Source organism: Amphiprion ocellaris, chromosome 3 (genome assembly GCF_022539595.1).
Source record: "Amphiprion ocellaris isolate individual 3 ecotype Okinawa chromosome 3, ASM2253959v1, whole genome shotgun sequence".
NCBI classification, from domain to species: domain Eukaryota; kingdom Metazoa; phylum Chordata; class Actinopteri; family Pomacentridae; genus Amphiprion; species Amphiprion ocellaris.
In genome coordinates, this window is record NC_072768.1 from 32,070,492 (window position 1) to 32,089,429 (window position 18,938).

General features: G+C 38.5%; 2 protein-coding genes across 2 annotated transcripts; both read left to right on the top strand.

Moving 5' to 3' along the window:
• Positions 1 to 307: 307 nt before the first annotated feature.
• LOC111565568 (cytochrome P450 2F2-like) lies at positions 308 to 7,194 on the top strand. The gene is made up of 11 exons (XM_023265716.3): positions 308 to 942; positions 1,682 to 1,844; positions 2,315 to 2,467; positions 2,574 to 2,734; positions 3,124 to 3,192; positions 3,317 to 3,421; positions 3,626 to 3,761; positions 4,845 to 4,930; positions 5,198 to 5,299; positions 6,302 to 6,443; positions 6,530 to 7,194. The coding sequence occupies exons 1-11, from the start codon at positions 781 to 783 to the stop codon at positions 6,715 to 6,717; spliced, it is 1,467 nt and encodes a 488-aa protein (XP_023121484.2). The 5' UTR covers positions 308 to 780; the 3' UTR covers positions 6,718 to 7,194.
• Positions 7,195 to 9,464: 2,270 nt separating this feature from the next.
• Positions 9,465 to 17,373, top strand: LOC111582297 (cytochrome P450 2F2-like). Its single transcript, XM_023290915.3, has 11 exons — positions 9,465 to 9,660; positions 11,377 to 11,539; positions 11,777 to 11,929; positions 12,505 to 12,665; positions 13,802 to 13,870; positions 14,026 to 14,130; positions 14,341 to 14,476; positions 14,841 to 14,926; positions 16,706 to 16,807; positions 16,893 to 17,034; positions 17,140 to 17,373. Exons 1-11 carry the CDS (start codon positions 9,499 to 9,501, stop codon positions 17,319 to 17,321), a joined length of 1,461 nt encoding a protein of 486 aa, XP_023146683.2. The 5' UTR covers positions 9,465 to 9,498; the 3' UTR covers positions 17,322 to 17,373.
• The last annotated feature ends 1,565 nt before the right edge of the window (positions 17,374 to 18,938 follow it).

Sequence of the window (18,938 nt, forward strand, 5' to 3'; positions counted from 1 at the left end):
AAAAAAAAACATCCAAACATTGTTATTTTGCATGGATAAAAGGAGAAAAAAGATGAAAAAGTCTTTTTTATTTTGGAGCTGTTGTGTTGCATGGCATTATTTGCTCAAGTTTGCCAAGCAAATGTAATTTAGGGCATTAAAAAACACATCCAGCATCTAAAATGATCTCTCATTGTTTAAATCTGTATCTAACAGAAACTAAAAAATAACTATGGAATCTGCAGCATGCACAATCTGTTATTTGTGCTTTCTTCAAAAGATGGTAAAGGAAGTAAACGAAGAAGACTAAACTTATCTTGGTTGACCATAAATGGCTGGAACATTTGAATACATGGTTAAAACAGGGTTTTAAAGCAAATCACAGAGTGTTTGATATGTTTGATGTGGTCACAGATGAGAAATCCATGACTGGCCACTGTGGACAGACACTGTTCTCTTCAGTGTTAACTGTGTTTCTGGGGCAGGTGAAGGGATTGGAAGTGAAGGTTCTTTAGGTGTGAGTGTCCATGGTGCTGATGTGATTTAGTAAGTCTCCTAAATTAGATTTGCTCCAGGGATCATCTTTAATGGAACAATTACAGTCCACGTGACAGTAAACACAGACACCAACAATTCAATTCCTCTTGGTCCGTAAGGTTGCCTGTGTGTGTTTGATATAGTCACTTTCTTAGTACAAAGAGACAAAGTACACATCCAGAGGAGGCAGGGCTCTGGGCAGGGACAGCTTTTAAAATCAGGTTAGCCACTTACTCTTTTCAGGTTATTCCAATCCATCCCACCATGTCTGTCTCAGTCATTCTGCTGTTGCTGTGCATTTTCTTCATCGTTTTCCAACTCAGGCCCAAGAGGCCCAAGAACTTTCCACCGGGACCTGCTCCACTGCCTATACTGGGGAACATTCTGCACCTGAGCCTTCGTAACCCTTTGAAGGACTTGGAGAGGGTAAGAAACATGTTGCAGTGAATGATGCTGCTGTGTAAATGTCTCAAATTGTTATAATGCCGAAAGAATCGTTGCACTGCATACTTAAATGAGCACAGGCTCCTGTTGTTTTTATGTGATTGCATAATATGTCATTGACACACAGTTGACTGCTTGCAAACTTGGAACAGCATGGCAGGTCATGCACAGTCGACTTTTCTAACTTTGATTACTGAGATAAGTCACAATGAGTCAGTTCATTAAATGCCTGCTTTGATCTGCGGACACATGTGCAGGATCAGATATTAAAACTACCATGTGAGAGTGCACCACTCTGTATGATCATCCACCTAATCTACGTAGGTAAAAGTAAAACGCTACTGTGTAAAATCTTAGTATGACTATGTGACCATTTAACTCTTAACATACAAGAGAATTAAGATTATAATGTTGTGAGATTGATGTTGTCATATAAACAGCTTTATCAGCACTGAACCTTGTATCTGTAATAAAACCACTTTGTAGTTGTCAATAATTGTGTGAAAATCAATGAGGTATGTCGTATTGTTTTAACTTAATTTGCTCAGTGTTTTTTTTATTATTATTGTGTGTCACTCTTTCTGAATGAGTTCTGTTTTAATCCCTTTTTTAATTATTGACCATGCCCACCTTGAGCACAATAAACTGATAACCCCCTTTTCAATCTAACGGTATGATACATGCTTTTCAACCACTGGCTTGTTATGTTGTTCTTTCCCAGCTGAAGAAGTCATATGGAAATGTCTACAGTCTGTTCTTCGGTCCTAATCCAGTTGTCTTCATCCATGGGGTGAAGGCCATGAAGGAGGCTATGGTGACCAGAGCTACTGATTTTGCTGGACGACCTCAAGACCTGTTTATTAATGACCTTGCAAAGAGAAAAGGTAACGTTCGATACGACACATCACACCTTGGGTGCAAGTTTTATTTAAACAGTGGAGAGAACTCATTACACAAGGTTTAGACGTTTAAATACATTATTTTCTACAATCTTTTGCGTCAGTACACATGTAGGAATGATTTACTCTTCAGTCCGCTTTTTGTTTGGGGAGGTAAGCTCTTTAAATGTGCATTAACATGTAATCACATCAGTGATATTTGATACATTAAATTATTTTACTTAATTTCCAAACTCCAGAACTTTAATAGCTCAGACTTCCAATTGTTAATGGTTCAAAACTTTCTACACATTCAAAACATATCACACATCAGTGTTTCTGACTGCTTTTTAGGAATTATGAACGTCTTAACAATGATATTGAAGCTAAGTGAAAATACAACATATATTGGCTGCAACTGATTAGAACATCAATCAGATCTATTGGATCTATCTATGCTGCTTCACCTATTGCAGGAGTGGTTATGATAGATCATGGCCCTAACTGGAGGGAACATCGTCGCTTTGCTTTGATGACAATGAGGAATTTTGGCATGGGGAAGAGATCAATGGAGGACAGAATTCATGATGAGATTGAATACACCATGAAAACACTGGAAAAGAGCATCGGTACGTTATCTGTGGGTCCACAAAACTGAATTTTGCATTGTGCTGTTGTTTCTCTCATTCTTTTATACTACCGTACAAATGTTTGTTTGCATTTTTTCTTTTACAGGCAAAACTCTGAGTCCACAAATGATGTTTCATCACGCCTCCTCCAACATCATCAACCAGGTTCTTTATGGTACACGCTTTGAATATGATGATACCTTTATGACAGAAACTATTCGGTGCTTCACTGAGATTGCCAAAATAACCAACGGACCATGGGCGATGGTGAGGAAAAGCGTGTTTCTGTGGTCATAAATAAACAATGTTTGGAGGTACTATTTGAAAGCATGTGAAGCAATTTCTGTGTATCACTTCAATGTGTGAGTGGATTGCGTAACGTAACTTACAAAACCGAGACCTTCTTTGACTGGCTCTAAAGCTTCTGAGAGTCTGCAGATTGGATGATCTGCAAAATTTATCCTGCAGTGGACTTGTGGTTCTCGTTGAACTTCTTAAGAATGATTTCTGGCTGTACTTTCTGTGTCAATATTCTTACTCTGGTCCTTTAAAGGGAAAAACTGAGGATAAAACGATCTGTTCAGAACAGTTCATGCCAAGGAGGAGAATGTGAACATTCAGATTCAGATATATTAATGCTTTCTCTTTCTTTACAGCTGTATGACACTTTCCCCTTCATCCGTAAGCTGCCACTGCCCTTCAGAAAGGGCTTTGAGAATGTCGAGGTAAAAATCACTCGAACCACAGGCACATATCATAACAGTCAACACATATACTCTAGTATGTGTCAGTGAAAAGAAACAATGTAAAATTATTTAATGATAATGAATGATGACTTGTGTTTTTTAGACTTTGAGATTTCTTCTACTTGGCTTGTTGAATGAACACAAGAAGACCAGAGTCCCTGGAGAGCCACAAGACTTAGTTGAGTGCTATCTGGATGAAATGGATAAGGTATCACTATTTCAGATGATATGCTGTTTATTGATATGGTTTGTGTTTAAATAAATTACAAGAAATTCCTATTTTGCACTTTCAATTCAGTTCATTGTGGTCACGAGTTGACTCCTTTCACCTCCCATAGTGTCTATCAGTATAATATAATTACATTTTTACCTCACTTGCATCTTTCTTACAAAGAAAACTCTTCTTTTTTAGAGACCAGATGATCCTTTATTTTCAGATGAACAGCTTAACAGGTTTGCAGCAGATCTTCACTTTGCTGGGACTGACACAACCTCCAACACCCTGCTGACTGGTTTTCTTTACCTCATGAACTATCCACACATACAAGGTATAACTGCGCATGCAATCATGGGTTTTTCCCTTATTTCACCGGCTCTATAATTTCCTCATTGTCTTTATAAATTTTTGTGCCTTCATAGGAATTACAGACACCCACTTCCATACTTACAAAACAGGATTCAATAACTCCATTTGATTCTCTGGCCAATTTATGCAACAGATCTAATGTGACTGGCAAAACCTCTGAAATTCATTTTGGCACAAAACATGATAAACTTGTGTGTTATTTCCACCTCCTGTTCAATTTTAAATACCTTTGTTTACTTCAGCTGAATATCATTGGTCATTATGATTGGAAATATGATTAGAATGACTCTGCAACCCCTTGGCAGTAGATATATTCCTGCGAAGAATTGAATGTGCCACCTGCTCTTTTATGGCACAAAGCTATGATTCTGATGATGTTTGTTGTCATTTTTTTATAAGCAGAGGAAAGCTTCAAGCCAGCATGCTGTTGTTCCAGGACAATGAACTCATCCACACAGCAGAGGTGACACTGTCTGACTTCAGGAAGTCGAAAGTTAGCAAGGTCGGGTTGGTAAACAACAGTTCAAAGCCACATTGGCTGTTTCTGCCACCTGTGCTATGTGGACAACTGCATTATCCTGGAATAACAAAGGCCAGCTTCTTGAAGCTGTCCTCTCAAACATTTGAGTTTTTGCAGACAATGATATAAGGCTTTACAGTGTACAGTTATGCCCCAAAATGGGAGTTGCGCACCTTGTTTTCAGGTGAGGCCCATAACTTTTTGAAGGTCCCACATAGAAAACACAGGTTTAAGTGAAACAGTTATAAAGACTGAACTCCATTCAGGTATTTCACAAACCCATGCAAATATGTTACCATGCAACATATTAGTACCCTGAATGGAAAGCAGTGATTATTACTGATTCATCTGACCTCATGTTGAATGCAATGTTGACTCATGACTAACATCTATCACTCTGCTATCTATCACCCTCCAAAACACAATTCAAATTCATGTTTCCCTGATTCTTTTACATTTTGTTGTAATCTCATTGTTTTGTGAAATATGGAAAAGCAACATGAGATATTTTCTTTCCCACTTCAGAGCGATGTCAGCAAGAAATTGACAAGGTGTTGGAAGGGAAGGATCGGGCCTGTTTTGACGACAGACATAACATGCCTTACATGCAGGTACTATACTGTACACTGTTCAGACATATTTAAGGTGTGCCTGGGCCACAGCTGAGGGCCACATCTGTTAGATCATGTCACAAAATTAGCTTAAGGTTGGAGATACAGTAAATCTGTGGATTTGGAAATCCATTGTAATCACTGTACATTGCAGGCTATTCCCCTTACTGCAGCTGTATTGACCTGAGCTTTTGGGGCTGAGCCTCTGAGGGCTTGCATTGTTTTCTCTCTGCTCCAAGTCAAATGTTTAAACCTCTCTTCATCCAGGCTGTGATCCACGAAGTGCAGAGGGTTTCCAACACTGTTCCACTCAGCGTCTTCCACTGCACAACGAAAGACACACAGCTTGCGGGATATTCCATTCCGAAGGTAAGACGCAGCTGGTTAAATGGGTATTAGTGACAAAGATAACAAAGTGAAAATCATCTTTTATCTGGGTTATTCTTAGTGATCCAGGTCATGGTAATCCATAAGAACTTCAGCAGCAAGAAACGGCACTTTTGGTTCTTGAAGACTTTTCAAATTGTATCCAAGAGGTTTCTTCAGTTGTAACTAAGTGACTGAAGAAGAGTCCCAGGTACATATTTAAACAGAATCAAGTTCAAATGGAAGGATGTCAGGAACAATTAAGTGCCATATTCGACTGTGCTATTCACATTAAATAAGACGGATCCCTCAACATTGAAGTTACCAGAAACATACACACACAGACCAATACTTACAGCAACATTAACTGGAGACTATCAGAACCGTATGGCAGGGGAAAGAACAGAAGCATACCCATATTATTAATGCACTTCGCTATCCCAACTGGGCCTTCATTAAGAGATCTGGAAAAAGCGACAACATCAAACTTGGAAAAGTAATAGAACAGATGGAACAACATTCTCACATCTTATGTATCTAAAAAGGTGAATTAAGAGTGAATAAAGTTGTGGTACAACAGAGGCAGCTCTTCAGGATGAAACTTAGCAGTCTGCATCTCACAGACAAGGGCCACTCCTTTGAGGACAGCAATGTTCACATTCTGGAGAGAGATGGTGGTTTAAGAGAGGACTGAAGGAATCCATCTATATTAAATTGAAAGAGGTCATCCATGACACCACCTTTCAGGTACTTATAATGCAGTTCTGACATCTCTCCCAAGAACGTTTCACCACCACGAACACTTTGAGTCATCTTTAAAGGGCCATAAGTCATATGAGTTACAGGTGATGATATATGTCTTTGACTCCCCATCAGCCTGAGGAAGCCTCCTGAATGAGCAGTGAAATGTCTTCAAAAACCAAAAGTGAATTCCAGTTGTCTTCTAGTGAACCACTTTAGAGCATCTTTATACCTTTTTTTTCTTTTGGTGTACTTCCTCCTCAGGGTACGACGATCATCCAGAACCTGACCTCAGTGCACAATGAGGAGGGACAGTGGAAATACCCTCATGAATTCAACCCTGAAAACTTCCTCAATGACCAGGGAGAGTTTGTTAAACCAGATGCCTTCATGCCTTTCTCTGCAGGTATAAGAGCATCAAAACTGTATCACACTTGGAGTGACAGTCACAGATAGGGTGAATCAAATGAAACTGTGTTTTTTATTCCTCAGGTCCTCGGATGTGTCTCGGAGAGGGTCTGGCTCGTATGGAGCTCTTCCTCATCATGGTGACTCTGCTGAGGAAATTTGACTTCATCTGGCCTGAGGATGCAGGAAAACCAGACTTCACTCCAGTCTATGGCATCACTTTGTCTCCCAGACCTTATCGCATGAAGGTCCAACTCAGGTCATCGGCGTGAAGTGGCCTTAAGACACACAGCAGAAATAGTGCAGACTGGCAAATTAACACTTAATAGCTGTGGATCCCCAAATCATTCAGTTAGATTTGGACCTATCATCAGTCTTCTCCATCATTAATCATTATGTACTTGTACCATATTGGCACAAAATTAGATGATCGTGATAGGATAACGTTCCATTTTTCAACATATGATATGTTGTTTAACTGTTTCTGTCAATGTGAACCATACAAGCTTTTCTGGTTTACATGAATTAATAGAGAAAACCAAATTAAGCATTTTACTTTAACACAGATGTTTCTGGTTAACTATTTTTTTACTCAAGTTCATCTAATAAATGTATTTACTGTATTTTCAATGGGCTTCCTGTAGCTGAATGTACCACTCACTGTTTCATTCATGAATTCTTCAAAAAATGTGTAAATCTTCTATATAAAAATAAAGCTTTTACTTCTTCCATACAAGATTTAAAACATACTGAAGTGTATATTTTTTTTAATATGTACTATTTTGAGCAAGATACAAAACTATATTTTCGTGGACACCAGTCAACTGGTCAACAATGGTTTAAGATACACTCTAAGGCGAAACACTACAAGGTTTAATTTTTAATTAACTAGTGGGCCATGATTAAAATCATAAAGAACTCCCAGTTCATTACTTGCATTTAGAAAATTGTTTTCTTGCAATACAAACTTTCTGAAATGTTTCACTTAAATATGCAAATGAAGTATTATCTACACAAGTAGAACAACAGCACTGGTAACTTCATTAAATTCTCATATAAATTATTCCAGAAAAAGCATGCAGAGCAGATCAGTCTGGGCCGGGTTCTGACAGCAAATCACACTGTGTAGGTCTGTTTGTCTTCACATTGTACAGCTGAGATGTCAAACACAGAGGGCAGTTGAGTTTGTTGCTTCCAGCTGTTTAGAAATATTTCCTTTCTTTATTGAACGCATGCAGGAGGAGGAGTTGTTCACATTAATGTACAGCGAAATAGAAGTAATGTCATTAGTCAAGTATAATACTAAATTACCCCTGGCGTGATCAAAATGTTTCCTACAATAGCAGAGAATATTTTTTACCTGTCCCTTGTAGGGGACAACATGTATCACAGGGTTTGGGTGGTATTTGACATTAAGACTGCAGGACAGCTACAGGATGTACAGTCTGTTATCTCTGTTTTCTTTGTATGATAGCAAAAAAGAAAAAGAAAATTATCTGAGTGTACCATAGCTGAACAGCACATAGTAACTTACATAAATAGCAAATGCATGTTTGGAAGTTATTCACAGAATGTTAAAGTTACAGTAAGTAATCAGAAAGTTGTTTGATATGGTCACCGATAAGACATGCGTCACCCTCCACACATTGGTTAGATATTTTCTGCACACAGACTTTGCTCCAAACAATCTTGTGTGGTATATATATTCACTTAATGCGGAGAAATAAAGTACACATCCAGAAATGACAGGGCTAAGGCTATATCCTTTTATGATTAATCAAAGACTCCAATCCATCCTACCATGTTTTAACTGAAATCTTGGAGGCCAAAGAACTTTCCACCAGGACCCACTTTCCTGCTAAACTGGGGAACATTTTGTACTTCCACAATCCCTCTTATACAGTAAATGCCAACTGATTAATCTATTTCTTAAATATGTGATCAATTAGCTGCAATACCATCAGTGTGAAAATGCACTTTCAGCAAAATAGAATCAAAACATATTTATGCATTTTCTGCATCACCAACTAAAAGCATGTAGGTTCTCATTGCAATGCGATGCATACAGCTTACCAACTGCACAAGAAAATAGCACATATATTTAGAAAAATTTAACTGAAAAGTTATTTTTGAGGGTGTTTTTGAAAGACATGTTCTCTTTTACAAAATCATTCACTCGGATCTACAAAGAAGGTATTTTTAAGTTCTTGTTACTCTTGTGCCACCATCAGCCTTTAGATAAATTCTGTATTAACTTCACTTTCACTGTGACATTCTGTCATACACCAAAATCTTATAGAAAATGAGGTCTTGGTTTGAGATTAAATTAACTCTACTTGGCAACAGATCAAGAGTCCTGTTGTCAGAAGTGGCAAAGTGCAGATATAAAACTGAACCTTGGACAGGCATTTAATCAGTACAGACAATTCAAAACTACCATTCAGTTGGCGTTATTTCTAATTGGTCAGCAAGTTACAAAACCTGCCTTCCTATAAATACAACAGGGTGTTTTACTCTGACTTTATGATAACACTGAGGTCAGGATGACAATTTCAAATTGCGACATTTTCGACTGGTTCTTGCTTTTGATGGTCATCAGGCAATTACCATTTCCAAACAATTTTCAAGGATAATTTTGTCATGCATATTTTGACAATTTTGACTATAACTAACCATCTGGTGAGCCAGGTTATCTGATAATATCTCAGCCGAGAAATCTGGACCTATCTTCCTCAAAGCAGTAGTAAATCCTAGAGGATTTTATGCTCTAAAAGTTCCACTTTGTACTTTTGCAACTGACATTAAAAATCACCAACAAATCTTCGAGTGCAATTGCTGACAGTAGACTGGTGTCCCATCAGTTTCAGATTATCTGACAATATCTCAGCAGCAACAACTCATTTCCTCTTGGTCTGAATGGCCACCTGTGTGTGGTTGATGTCATCACTTAATCCAGAGAAGCACAGTCAGAAGAGGCAGGGCTCAGGGCAAAGGTACCCTTTAAAAGCAGGTTAATCACTCACTCTCTTCAGTTCAGTCCAATCCTTGCTACCATGTTTCTTTCACTTGTCCTGCTGGGGCTATGCATTTTCTTCAGCATCCTTCAACTGAGGCCCAGGAGGCCCAAGAACTTTCCACCAGGACCCCCTGTCCTGCCCATCCTGGGGAACATTTTGCACCTAAATCTAAAGAACCCCTTGGAGGACTTGGAGAAAGTAAGAAAATTGTTGCAATGAATGATGTTGGTCTTAAAAGCCCTTTAACTGCTGTAATTATTAAAGAATCTGTCGATCCTGTTCCGTAGTGAACAGGATCTGTAGTGTTGCTGAGCATGGGTTACTCAGCAACACTGCAGATCCTGTTCTTTTTATGTGATTGTTGGCATTAAGTTGACTTCTTGCACACTTGGAGTGTATCCATGCAGTATGACAGGTCAGGAACAGTTTGTAATTTTGATTGTTGAGATAAGTCAAATCAAATAAAATTTAATTTCTTCATGCAGCATGTTTGATATTAATGTTTAATCGATTGTGTCACAGGCATGGCAGAGGGATACTGGCTGAAAGTCATTAGGGCTGGCCGAGAAAACTGGCACCAGAGGGGGATTGCAGGCAGGCATAGCTGATCGTAGACAATCAGTGTTTGAAAAGAAAACAAATGTGAGGACATTTTTTCTGCAAGAGTTCAACTCTATGTGGGTGACAGGGCATTTAAAAAAAATGCATTTGCAAGCAGCAACGTCCTTTTACAGAAATACAGGAGAATTCTGGAAGATAATTTATAAATGCATAAAGCAATTACAGGTGCAGCTCGAAAAATTGGAATATTGTGAAAAGTTCTGGGTTTGTTTTGTAATTTAATTCATAAAAGTAAACGTTCATATATTCTGTAATTATTACACATAAAGTAAAATATTTCAAGCTATTCATTTGTTTTGATCTTAATGATTACAGCTTATTATTGAAAATCTGAAATCTAGCATCTATATATTATTAGATTAGTTGTCATATAAAGCTTGTTCACAATTATACGTTAATATGACATATTAAGTGTAAAGTGAAATATTTTAAGTAATCTTTTGTTTTAAAATTGTCTATGAAAGAACCAAACTGCATGATTGTTTCTGTGACAAAAATGCTTGTGTTTCAGTGATTCCATTACAGACAATTAGGAATCGTGGCAGTCTAGATAAACTCCAGACTGCCATCATATACATGGTCTTTACAAGTGTATGTAAACTTTTGTCCACAACTGTATGTGATTGATTCTGATTTTTACTTTTATCCACAGCTGCTTTAGACTGTATAAAAAGGTCACTAAATTCCTGCAGCAATCTGAGAACAGCAGGACACATATATATAGACAAATACGCAGGATATTATTCTGAGTGCAGTGCTGCTACAAATGGTCATCCACATCATTAAATTGTACACCAGTAACACCAGGGTGGTGCACAATAATCACATGCCTCTCAATAAACATGGGTAGGTTGGGAATAACTTTAAAAAAAAAAGTGTTTTATTCTTTAAATGCAATAGAGTTAGATGCTATTGAAGCACATTTTCAAGATTCAAGTTTCAAGAACTTTATGGTCATATACACAGCAGAAACACAGTGGTTACCCTGAGTAATGAAATTCTTATTTTGCAAGCTCCTTTCACACAACTGAAATAACAAGTAAAATAAGACAAAACAAAATGAAATAAAAAATTCTGCATTACTCTTTCCAGTTTATTTTTTCATTTTGATACAACAGTTTCTTATTTTTTAAAAATCTCTTCCACCCTCCCCCCCTTATGATTAAATTTGCTCTGCCGTGTCTATTTTTGTCATATTCTCCAACAGGTCAATAAATACCACTAAACCACTTAAAAATATCTGAAGGTGTTAAGCATATATTTTAAACAGCCCTCTGTAATGTTCCTTTACAGCTGAGGAAGTCTTACGGAAATGTCTACAGTCTGTTCCTAGGCCGTAAACCGACTGTAGTCATCAATGGGATGAAGGTCATGAAGGAGGCTATGGTGATCAAGGCCGCTGAATTTGCTGGACGACCTCAAGACCTGCTTGCTCATGATACCACCCAGAGGAACGGTAAAATAGACATTTTATGTCATTGGACAGATGATAAAAGGTGATTTAAAAATAAACAGTACAAAAACAAACCAAAGTCCACGACAGAGGAAAGACCTGAGGAAACCTCTAGGCTCATTAAAACCAAAGATTTTGTGATACTGGACAAGAATAGAAATGTTCACAATGACAGTCATGTTTTCAGAAAAAGTTCCTTCCTTGACTAATCAGCTCTTTGTTTTGCTACACCTGTTGTAGGATTTATTTTTTCAGATTATGGCTCCAGTTGGAGGGAGCATCGTCGCTTTTCTCTCATGACAATGAGGAACTTTGGTCTGGGGAAGAAATCAATGGAGGAGAGAATTCATGACGAGACTCAATACATCATTACAACACTGGATAAAAATATTGGTGGGTCCACACAACACAATATTGTTGCACCAGGCAACTTTCCGCTGCAGGAACTCAGGGGAGATGTCAGGTGGCACAAACGTTGACAGGAACAGCCAACAGATCAACTCTTTTACTCTTTTACTCTGTTTACATTGCAGTGTAGGATCTGACAGGTTTAATTGTGTTGTGCCAGATCAATGACAAACAGCAGCTTCTTGGTGCAACTCCACTTTAATTAACATTGAAAATTAGCATCAACAACAATTTTTGCCCCTGTGGCATTTTTTTACTTTTTGCTTTACAATGTTCAAATAGAGAATGCTGCTGTCCAGCGAGGATAATGAGAGGGCTGAAAAAATGACACTTGTTCTCCCATCAGTATAGTCTTCTCCAAGTTTAGCTAGTTAGATTCGAGCCCCACAAAGCAATTTTTCAGGACTGCTCAGAAGTACCTATGCTGAAATAGGTACTTTTCTTGTCACCTGAATACAGTCAAGTGTTCCTGTAATGGCAAACAGCTTATTGACTCTGTGATGTGTTGTGTTCTTGTACAATGCTGTTTTGTGCAATAGTTTCCAATATATCTTTTACAGGCAAAACTCTGACTCCTCAAGTTATGTTTCATAATGTGGCCTCCAACATCATGTGCCAGGTTGTCTTTGGTACACGCTACGAGTATGACGATGAGTTCATCGCAACAATTGTTCAGAGTGCCACTGATATTACCAAGATCGCCAATGGACCATGGGCGATGGTGAGTCAAAGCATGTAGGGTCGTTCACATCTCCCCTGTGTGTTTTTTTTAGGTTTTTAAGGCAACCAGGACAGGATCTGATTTAGATGAGTCTCTGTTGATGGCCATTTTGCACTATCGCAGACTACAAAAGGGTATGGACATAAAATGTACGATAGGGTGACCAAACGTCCTGTTTTCCCAGAACATGTCCTGTTTTCACATCCTGTCTTGGCCGTCCTGGTTGCTTTTTACAAAGTGATGAAAATGTCCTGATTTTCATTGTTTTTCATTGGGCCACAAAATTGTCCAGCACGAGGGCGTACTCTGTACTTGCGGTGCTGCACGTGAGCTATTTTTGTTAAAGCTGCATTGCTAATATAGCAGAGGTAGTTTTTCAGTTTTGTTTTTTTTTGAATGCAGAAGAGACATTATTTCTGTCATTATTTCATTCGTTATTTTTGAAACTTGTCATAATGAAACATGTTGAGTAACCTGAAAAGCCTATCTGAATTTGTGTCTTTGGTTATAGATAGTATTTGGTAATATAACCATTTTCTATCCATACAGAGAAGGCATACTTTAAATGTATTGAAATTATAAGGCATCTTTGAGTAAACTTCGAGTATCATTTGATTATCTCATTGCCAGACCCAGTGTCCTGGTTTTCGTTAATCAAAATAGGGTCACCCTAATCTATGAGTCTGGTGACTCATAAAAGTACAACAGGTTTATAGCACAAAAGCACAAAAATGAGGCAGAGTTTTCCAAATCCCAAAAGCAGGTTTGGTAATCATACAAGCTGGGAAGTAGAGGCATGCAAATCAGAAAAGCAAGCTTCCTTGTCAAAAACAGGCTGGGTCACAAACACACTGGCAAAACCAGGCAGTGTGAAGACACCTGCAATAAGACAAGAACAAATACAAGTGCAAAACAGGAAATACCAAAATAAATCAGGAATTAAAGAAACATGATCTCTGAATGGGAGCTGGATGTGACATTACCTTCCTAAGAACTATCTCAAGCTATTCTTTTTATGTCTACTCTTCTCAGTCAAACAAAATAACTGACAATAAAACCATCTCTTCAAAACTATTTATGGCAGAAATCAGAATATATAACATACAATGATTCTGTTTTTGTTTGTTTTGTTTCAGCTGTACAGCTCTTTTCCCTTGATTCGTAAGCTGCCACTGCCCTTCAACAAGGCCTTTAAGGCAATGAAGGTAACTTTAAAATAATTAGCCGTGCACACATGTCCTACATACTGTACATCTGTTCAGAATGTTTAGGTAAAAACAAGACTTACCACAAAAAATCCCCAAATCTTTTGTCAATGAAAACAAAAAGTACATTTATACAAATGATTATGTTTTTTTAGCATTCTTCTGACCTTGTGCTTCGTTCGTTGAATGAGCACAAGAAGACCAGAGTCCCTGGAGAGCCTCGAGATTTTCTTGACTGCTACCTGGATGAACTGGAAAAGGTGTGTGAGACCAGTCAGCTCAGTATCTCAGATGATATATTGTGGTAACAGACATTGGTTGTGTTTAAATTAAGTAGAACACATTCCTCTCTTATATTACTGTGATCATGAGCTGACTCTTTTCACCTCCCACAATGTGCATCAGTATGGTATACTAACATTTTTACCTTATTTTCATTTGACTTACAAAGATCACTCTCCTGTTTTTAGAAAGCAGAGGATTCTTCATTTTCAGAGGACAAACTCATATTTACCGCAATAGATCTTCAGTTTGCTGGGACTGACACGACCTCCAACACCCTGCTTACTGCTTTTCTTTACCTTATGAACCACCCACACATACAAGGTATACCTGCACATGTACATATGAGGCATTACTTTTCTGTTTCTGACATTGTAGTTCCACAACTGTCTTTCAATATGAAACCTGTAAAAGCCATCACTTGTGCTACCATGTATCATACCAGGAATTTAAATGGAAAGCAGACACTTTTACAGCCAATTTTTTTGTATTCTATTTTATTTTTTTTATACCTTTGGTTTATTATATTGTTTAATTTCATGACTGAAACCTGTCACTTATTTAGTGGTTTCTCTATGCTTAAAGGTTTCCTTTTTCCTTGACTTTGTCATGTTTTGTTACCATCTCAGTGTTGAAGTTGAAATGTTAAATCTGGAATACAACATCTGACATTATCTTGCCTTCTCAGAACGATGTCAGCAGGAAATAGACCGGGTGTTGGAAGGGAAGGATCAGGCCTGTTTTGATGACAGACACCAGATGCCCTACATGCAGGTACTGTAGTGGATATCATGTGACAGATTTCTCCTCATAATTTTATTTCTGATCAACATGTGAAAGTGTGACACAAGGTAGGAGATTCTAAAATCTTTTGGATAAACTGGATTTGGAGATCAGTTGTTATCACCATCTTTAAATGTAATTTATTATGGGCTTGTTTTTTGGTTGTAAACATACTGCTGTCTGCTGCAGCTGGATTGATCTGTATTGTGGTTGAGCTTCAGAGAGCTGGCATTATTTTTCTTCTGCTGCGAGTCAGATAAGGCAAAAAAAAAAATCTTTAAATGTCTCTAAATTGCTGTTTGTCTCTAAAATGCTCGAGGGGGTGGTTGCATCTTAGAGCTCAAGACGTATATGGCAGGTACGACTCACTCCAATCTGGCTTTCGTAAACTGCATTCAACAGAATCAGCCCTTACTAAAGTCACTAATGATATTCTGATGGGAGCAGATGATGGCAAATGCTCGTTGTTAGGACTTCTTGTCTTCAGCTCAGCTTTTGACACTGTGGGTCACGGTATCCTGTCAAATAGGCTAGAGCAGCTAGTGGGTATTTCAGGGTCTGCCATGTACTAGTTCTCATCCTACCTTTCTCACAGGAGGTTGTCTGTTTCAGTAGGCCAGTTTATGTCTGATACAGCCCCTCAGTCTTGTGGTGTCCCACAGGGTTCTGTCCTGGGTCCAATACTTCTCTCATTTTATCTGCTGCCTCTTGGTCAGATAATTAGCCAATTTAGTGGGATTTCTTATCATTTGTATTGCTGATGACATTCAATTATATTACTCTTTCAAAAATGAAGAGAGCAACAAATTATCCATCATAAATGACTGTTTGCAGGCTATTCAAATCTGGACTTTAATTAAATACAAGTAAAACTAACGCTCTTATACTTGCCCCTGGCTAATGGATACCATCCTTTAAACAGCATATTGGTCCATTAAGAGACTGTGTTAAACAGTGCATTAGAAATCTAGGTGTGGTTTTTGATCAGTCTCTGTCACTTGACAACCTTGTCAGCCAGCTAACACGTTTCTGTTTTTTCCATCTGTGCAACATAGCTAAGTTAATCTCCATGGTATTCAAAGTGGAACTGGAGATGATTTTACATGCTTTTATTGCATCTACTTGAGATTATTGTAATGCCATTTTTCCCTGTTGAAATCAATCCTCTTTTAACCATCTTCAACCAGTCCAAAATGCAGCTGCTTGTCTTTTAATAGGAACAATCCGGAGATCCCAAATCACCCCAGTCCTGTCCTCTCTTCACTAGCTCCCGATCAATTTTTGCGTACATTTTAAAATACGGGTGCTAACTTTTAAGGCTTTATGTGGCCAATCACCACGATATATCTCTGACCTCCTTCACCCGTACCCCCTGAATGGAGCTCTCAGGTCAGGTCAACAAAAATTACTTGTTGTCCCTCCTTCCAAGTATAAAACCTGTGGTGACTGTGCTTTCCAAGCTCTCGCACCAAAACTGTGGAATGCTCTTCCTCTACAGCTAAGATTGGTTGACTCCTGTGAGGCTTTTATGAGGCAGCTGAAAACATTTTTATTCTGACAGGCTTTTGATTGACCTGTAACTGCTATATTTTATTTATTGTTTTGATGCACTGTATTTTAGCCGCTGCTCCCCTCTTTTAACAATTTATTACCTTTATCATTATTGTTTTTGTTTTTTCCTTGTTTTATTATAGTTGTAAAGTGCCTTGTGATTTTGTATCTGTGGAAAGTGCTATATAAATAAACTTTACTTACTTACTCTTCATCCAGGCTGTGATCCATGAGTCACAAAGAATTGCCAACACCGTTCCACTCAGCATCTTCCATTGTACGACTAAAGATACAGAGCTTGCCGGATATTCCATTCCCAAGGTATGGTGCAAATGATTAAATAGCTTTTGGAAACAGGGACAACAAAGTGAAGAGTGTCCCTAATTCTTTTGGTTCACCTCCTCAGGGTACGAGGATCATCCAGAACATGATCTCAGTGCTGAATGAGGAGGGACAATGGAAATACCCTCATGAATTCAATCCTGAAAACTTCCTCAATGACCAGGGAGAGTTTGTCAAACCAGACGCCTTCATCCCTTTCTCTGCAGGTATAAGAGCATAAAAACTGTATCACACTTGGAGTGGCAGGCACAGATAAGGTCAGTCAGTTCAAATTATTGTAGATGACTTTGACGTGTTTTTTTATTCCTCAGGTCCTCGGATGTGTCTTGGAGAGGGTCTGGCTCGTATGGAGCTCTTCCTCATCATGGTGACTCTGTTGAGGAAGTTTAAGTTCATCTGGCCTGAAGATGCAGGAAAACCAGACTTCACTCCTGTCTTTGGACTCACCACTACTCCAAGACCTTATCCCATGAAGGTCCAACACAGGCTTTGAATTGCACTAAACTGACTGAAAGGTCTAATAAAAATAAAGTCTGTCCAATTGATCTACCTTGTTTTTGTTGGAAAAACACGAACCTGTACTCTGAAAATATCACATATAAAATATACAGTGACAAAGTGCTCATTTGCTACAGTGTCAGTGAAAACAATACAAACTGTTTAGTATAGCATTGGTCAAAAGAAATGAAATCTAAAAAAAGTAGAGTTACTTTGGTTGACTGACATGGCTCAATTGTCCCAGATGAATGCATTGTGGTGCATTTTAATTCATTCAGTTACTAAGTTGGTCACTCAGGTCAGTCATTTATCGCACCAATTGAAACTGTTAAAGATAAGATAAAGATCAGGACACTTTATTATAATTGTGCAAAAGTACAACAAAATTTGTATGGAAGGAAATGACAATTAGCGGCAGTGCAAATAAGAATAAAAATAGATAATAAAACCGCACTTTACGGACTGTAAGTCGCTACTTTTTTCTCACGTTTTGAGCCCTGCGGCTTATACAATGGTGTGACTAATGTCTAGATTTTTACTGGCGAGCTTCATGCCGTCAACATGTTTAGCCTCGTCACATCAGAATGAAATTACCGAACAGGTCACAGCGGATCAATGACACTGTTCGAATTAAATCAAACGCACTCGCACTAAATTCTTCACATCAGTCATTTTGCGCTTCATGCGCACACCTCATCATGGAAAACACACGAAGAAATGCATATGATGCAGCTTTTAAGTTAAAGGCAATCGATCTGCCTGTTGAAGGAAATAGAGCTGCTGCACGTCAGATTGGCATCAATGAATCGATGGTGAGACGGAGTCGGCAGCATGAACTGACTCAATGTGTGTTTTACTGCTGTGTTACTGCCATGTTACAGGCACTGTTTGGAAAAAAAGCATTTATTTCATTAAAAGTTTTAAAAAAATCTTTCTGTATAAACATCTCATGTTACAATGGTGGATACCTGCGGCTTATGGTCAGGTGCGGCTTATATATGTAAAAAACTAGTTTTATTTTTAAATTTAGTGGGAGCAGCTTATGTTCAGGTGTGCTCAATAGTCCGTAAATTACGCTACTCTTAAAAAAGTAAATAATAAGAATCAAATAAAGTACTATATACAAAGTAAAGTTGTCAAGTGTTGCAGGACTGAAAATATAAAATCGTGCAAAGAGTGGAAGTACAGTACTAAGGTAAGTTTGTTGTTGCACAGATGACATGACAGCACTAAGCAGAGTTCTTATTGCACAGGTGAGCCGGAAGGGGGCAATGTCTGGGTGGTGGGGCAATGGGTGGGGGGTGTGATGGTGGCAACAGCTCTGGAGAATAAGCTGTTTCGCAGTCTGCTGGTTCTTGTTTTTAATGTCTGAAATCTTTTCCCTGATGGAAGGGGGACAAACAGTCTGTGTCCAGGATATGTGGGATCTCTGGCGATGCTGCTGGCCTTTATCCTCAGCCGGCTAGCATAGACAGAGTCCAGGCTGGGAAGCTGTCTACCCACAATCTACTGTGCAGTTTTTACGACACGCGCCAAGTCCCTTCTGTTTCCAGTGGTGCAGCTGGAAAACCAGACTGTGCTGCAGTAGCACAATCTCAATCGTACTCCTGTA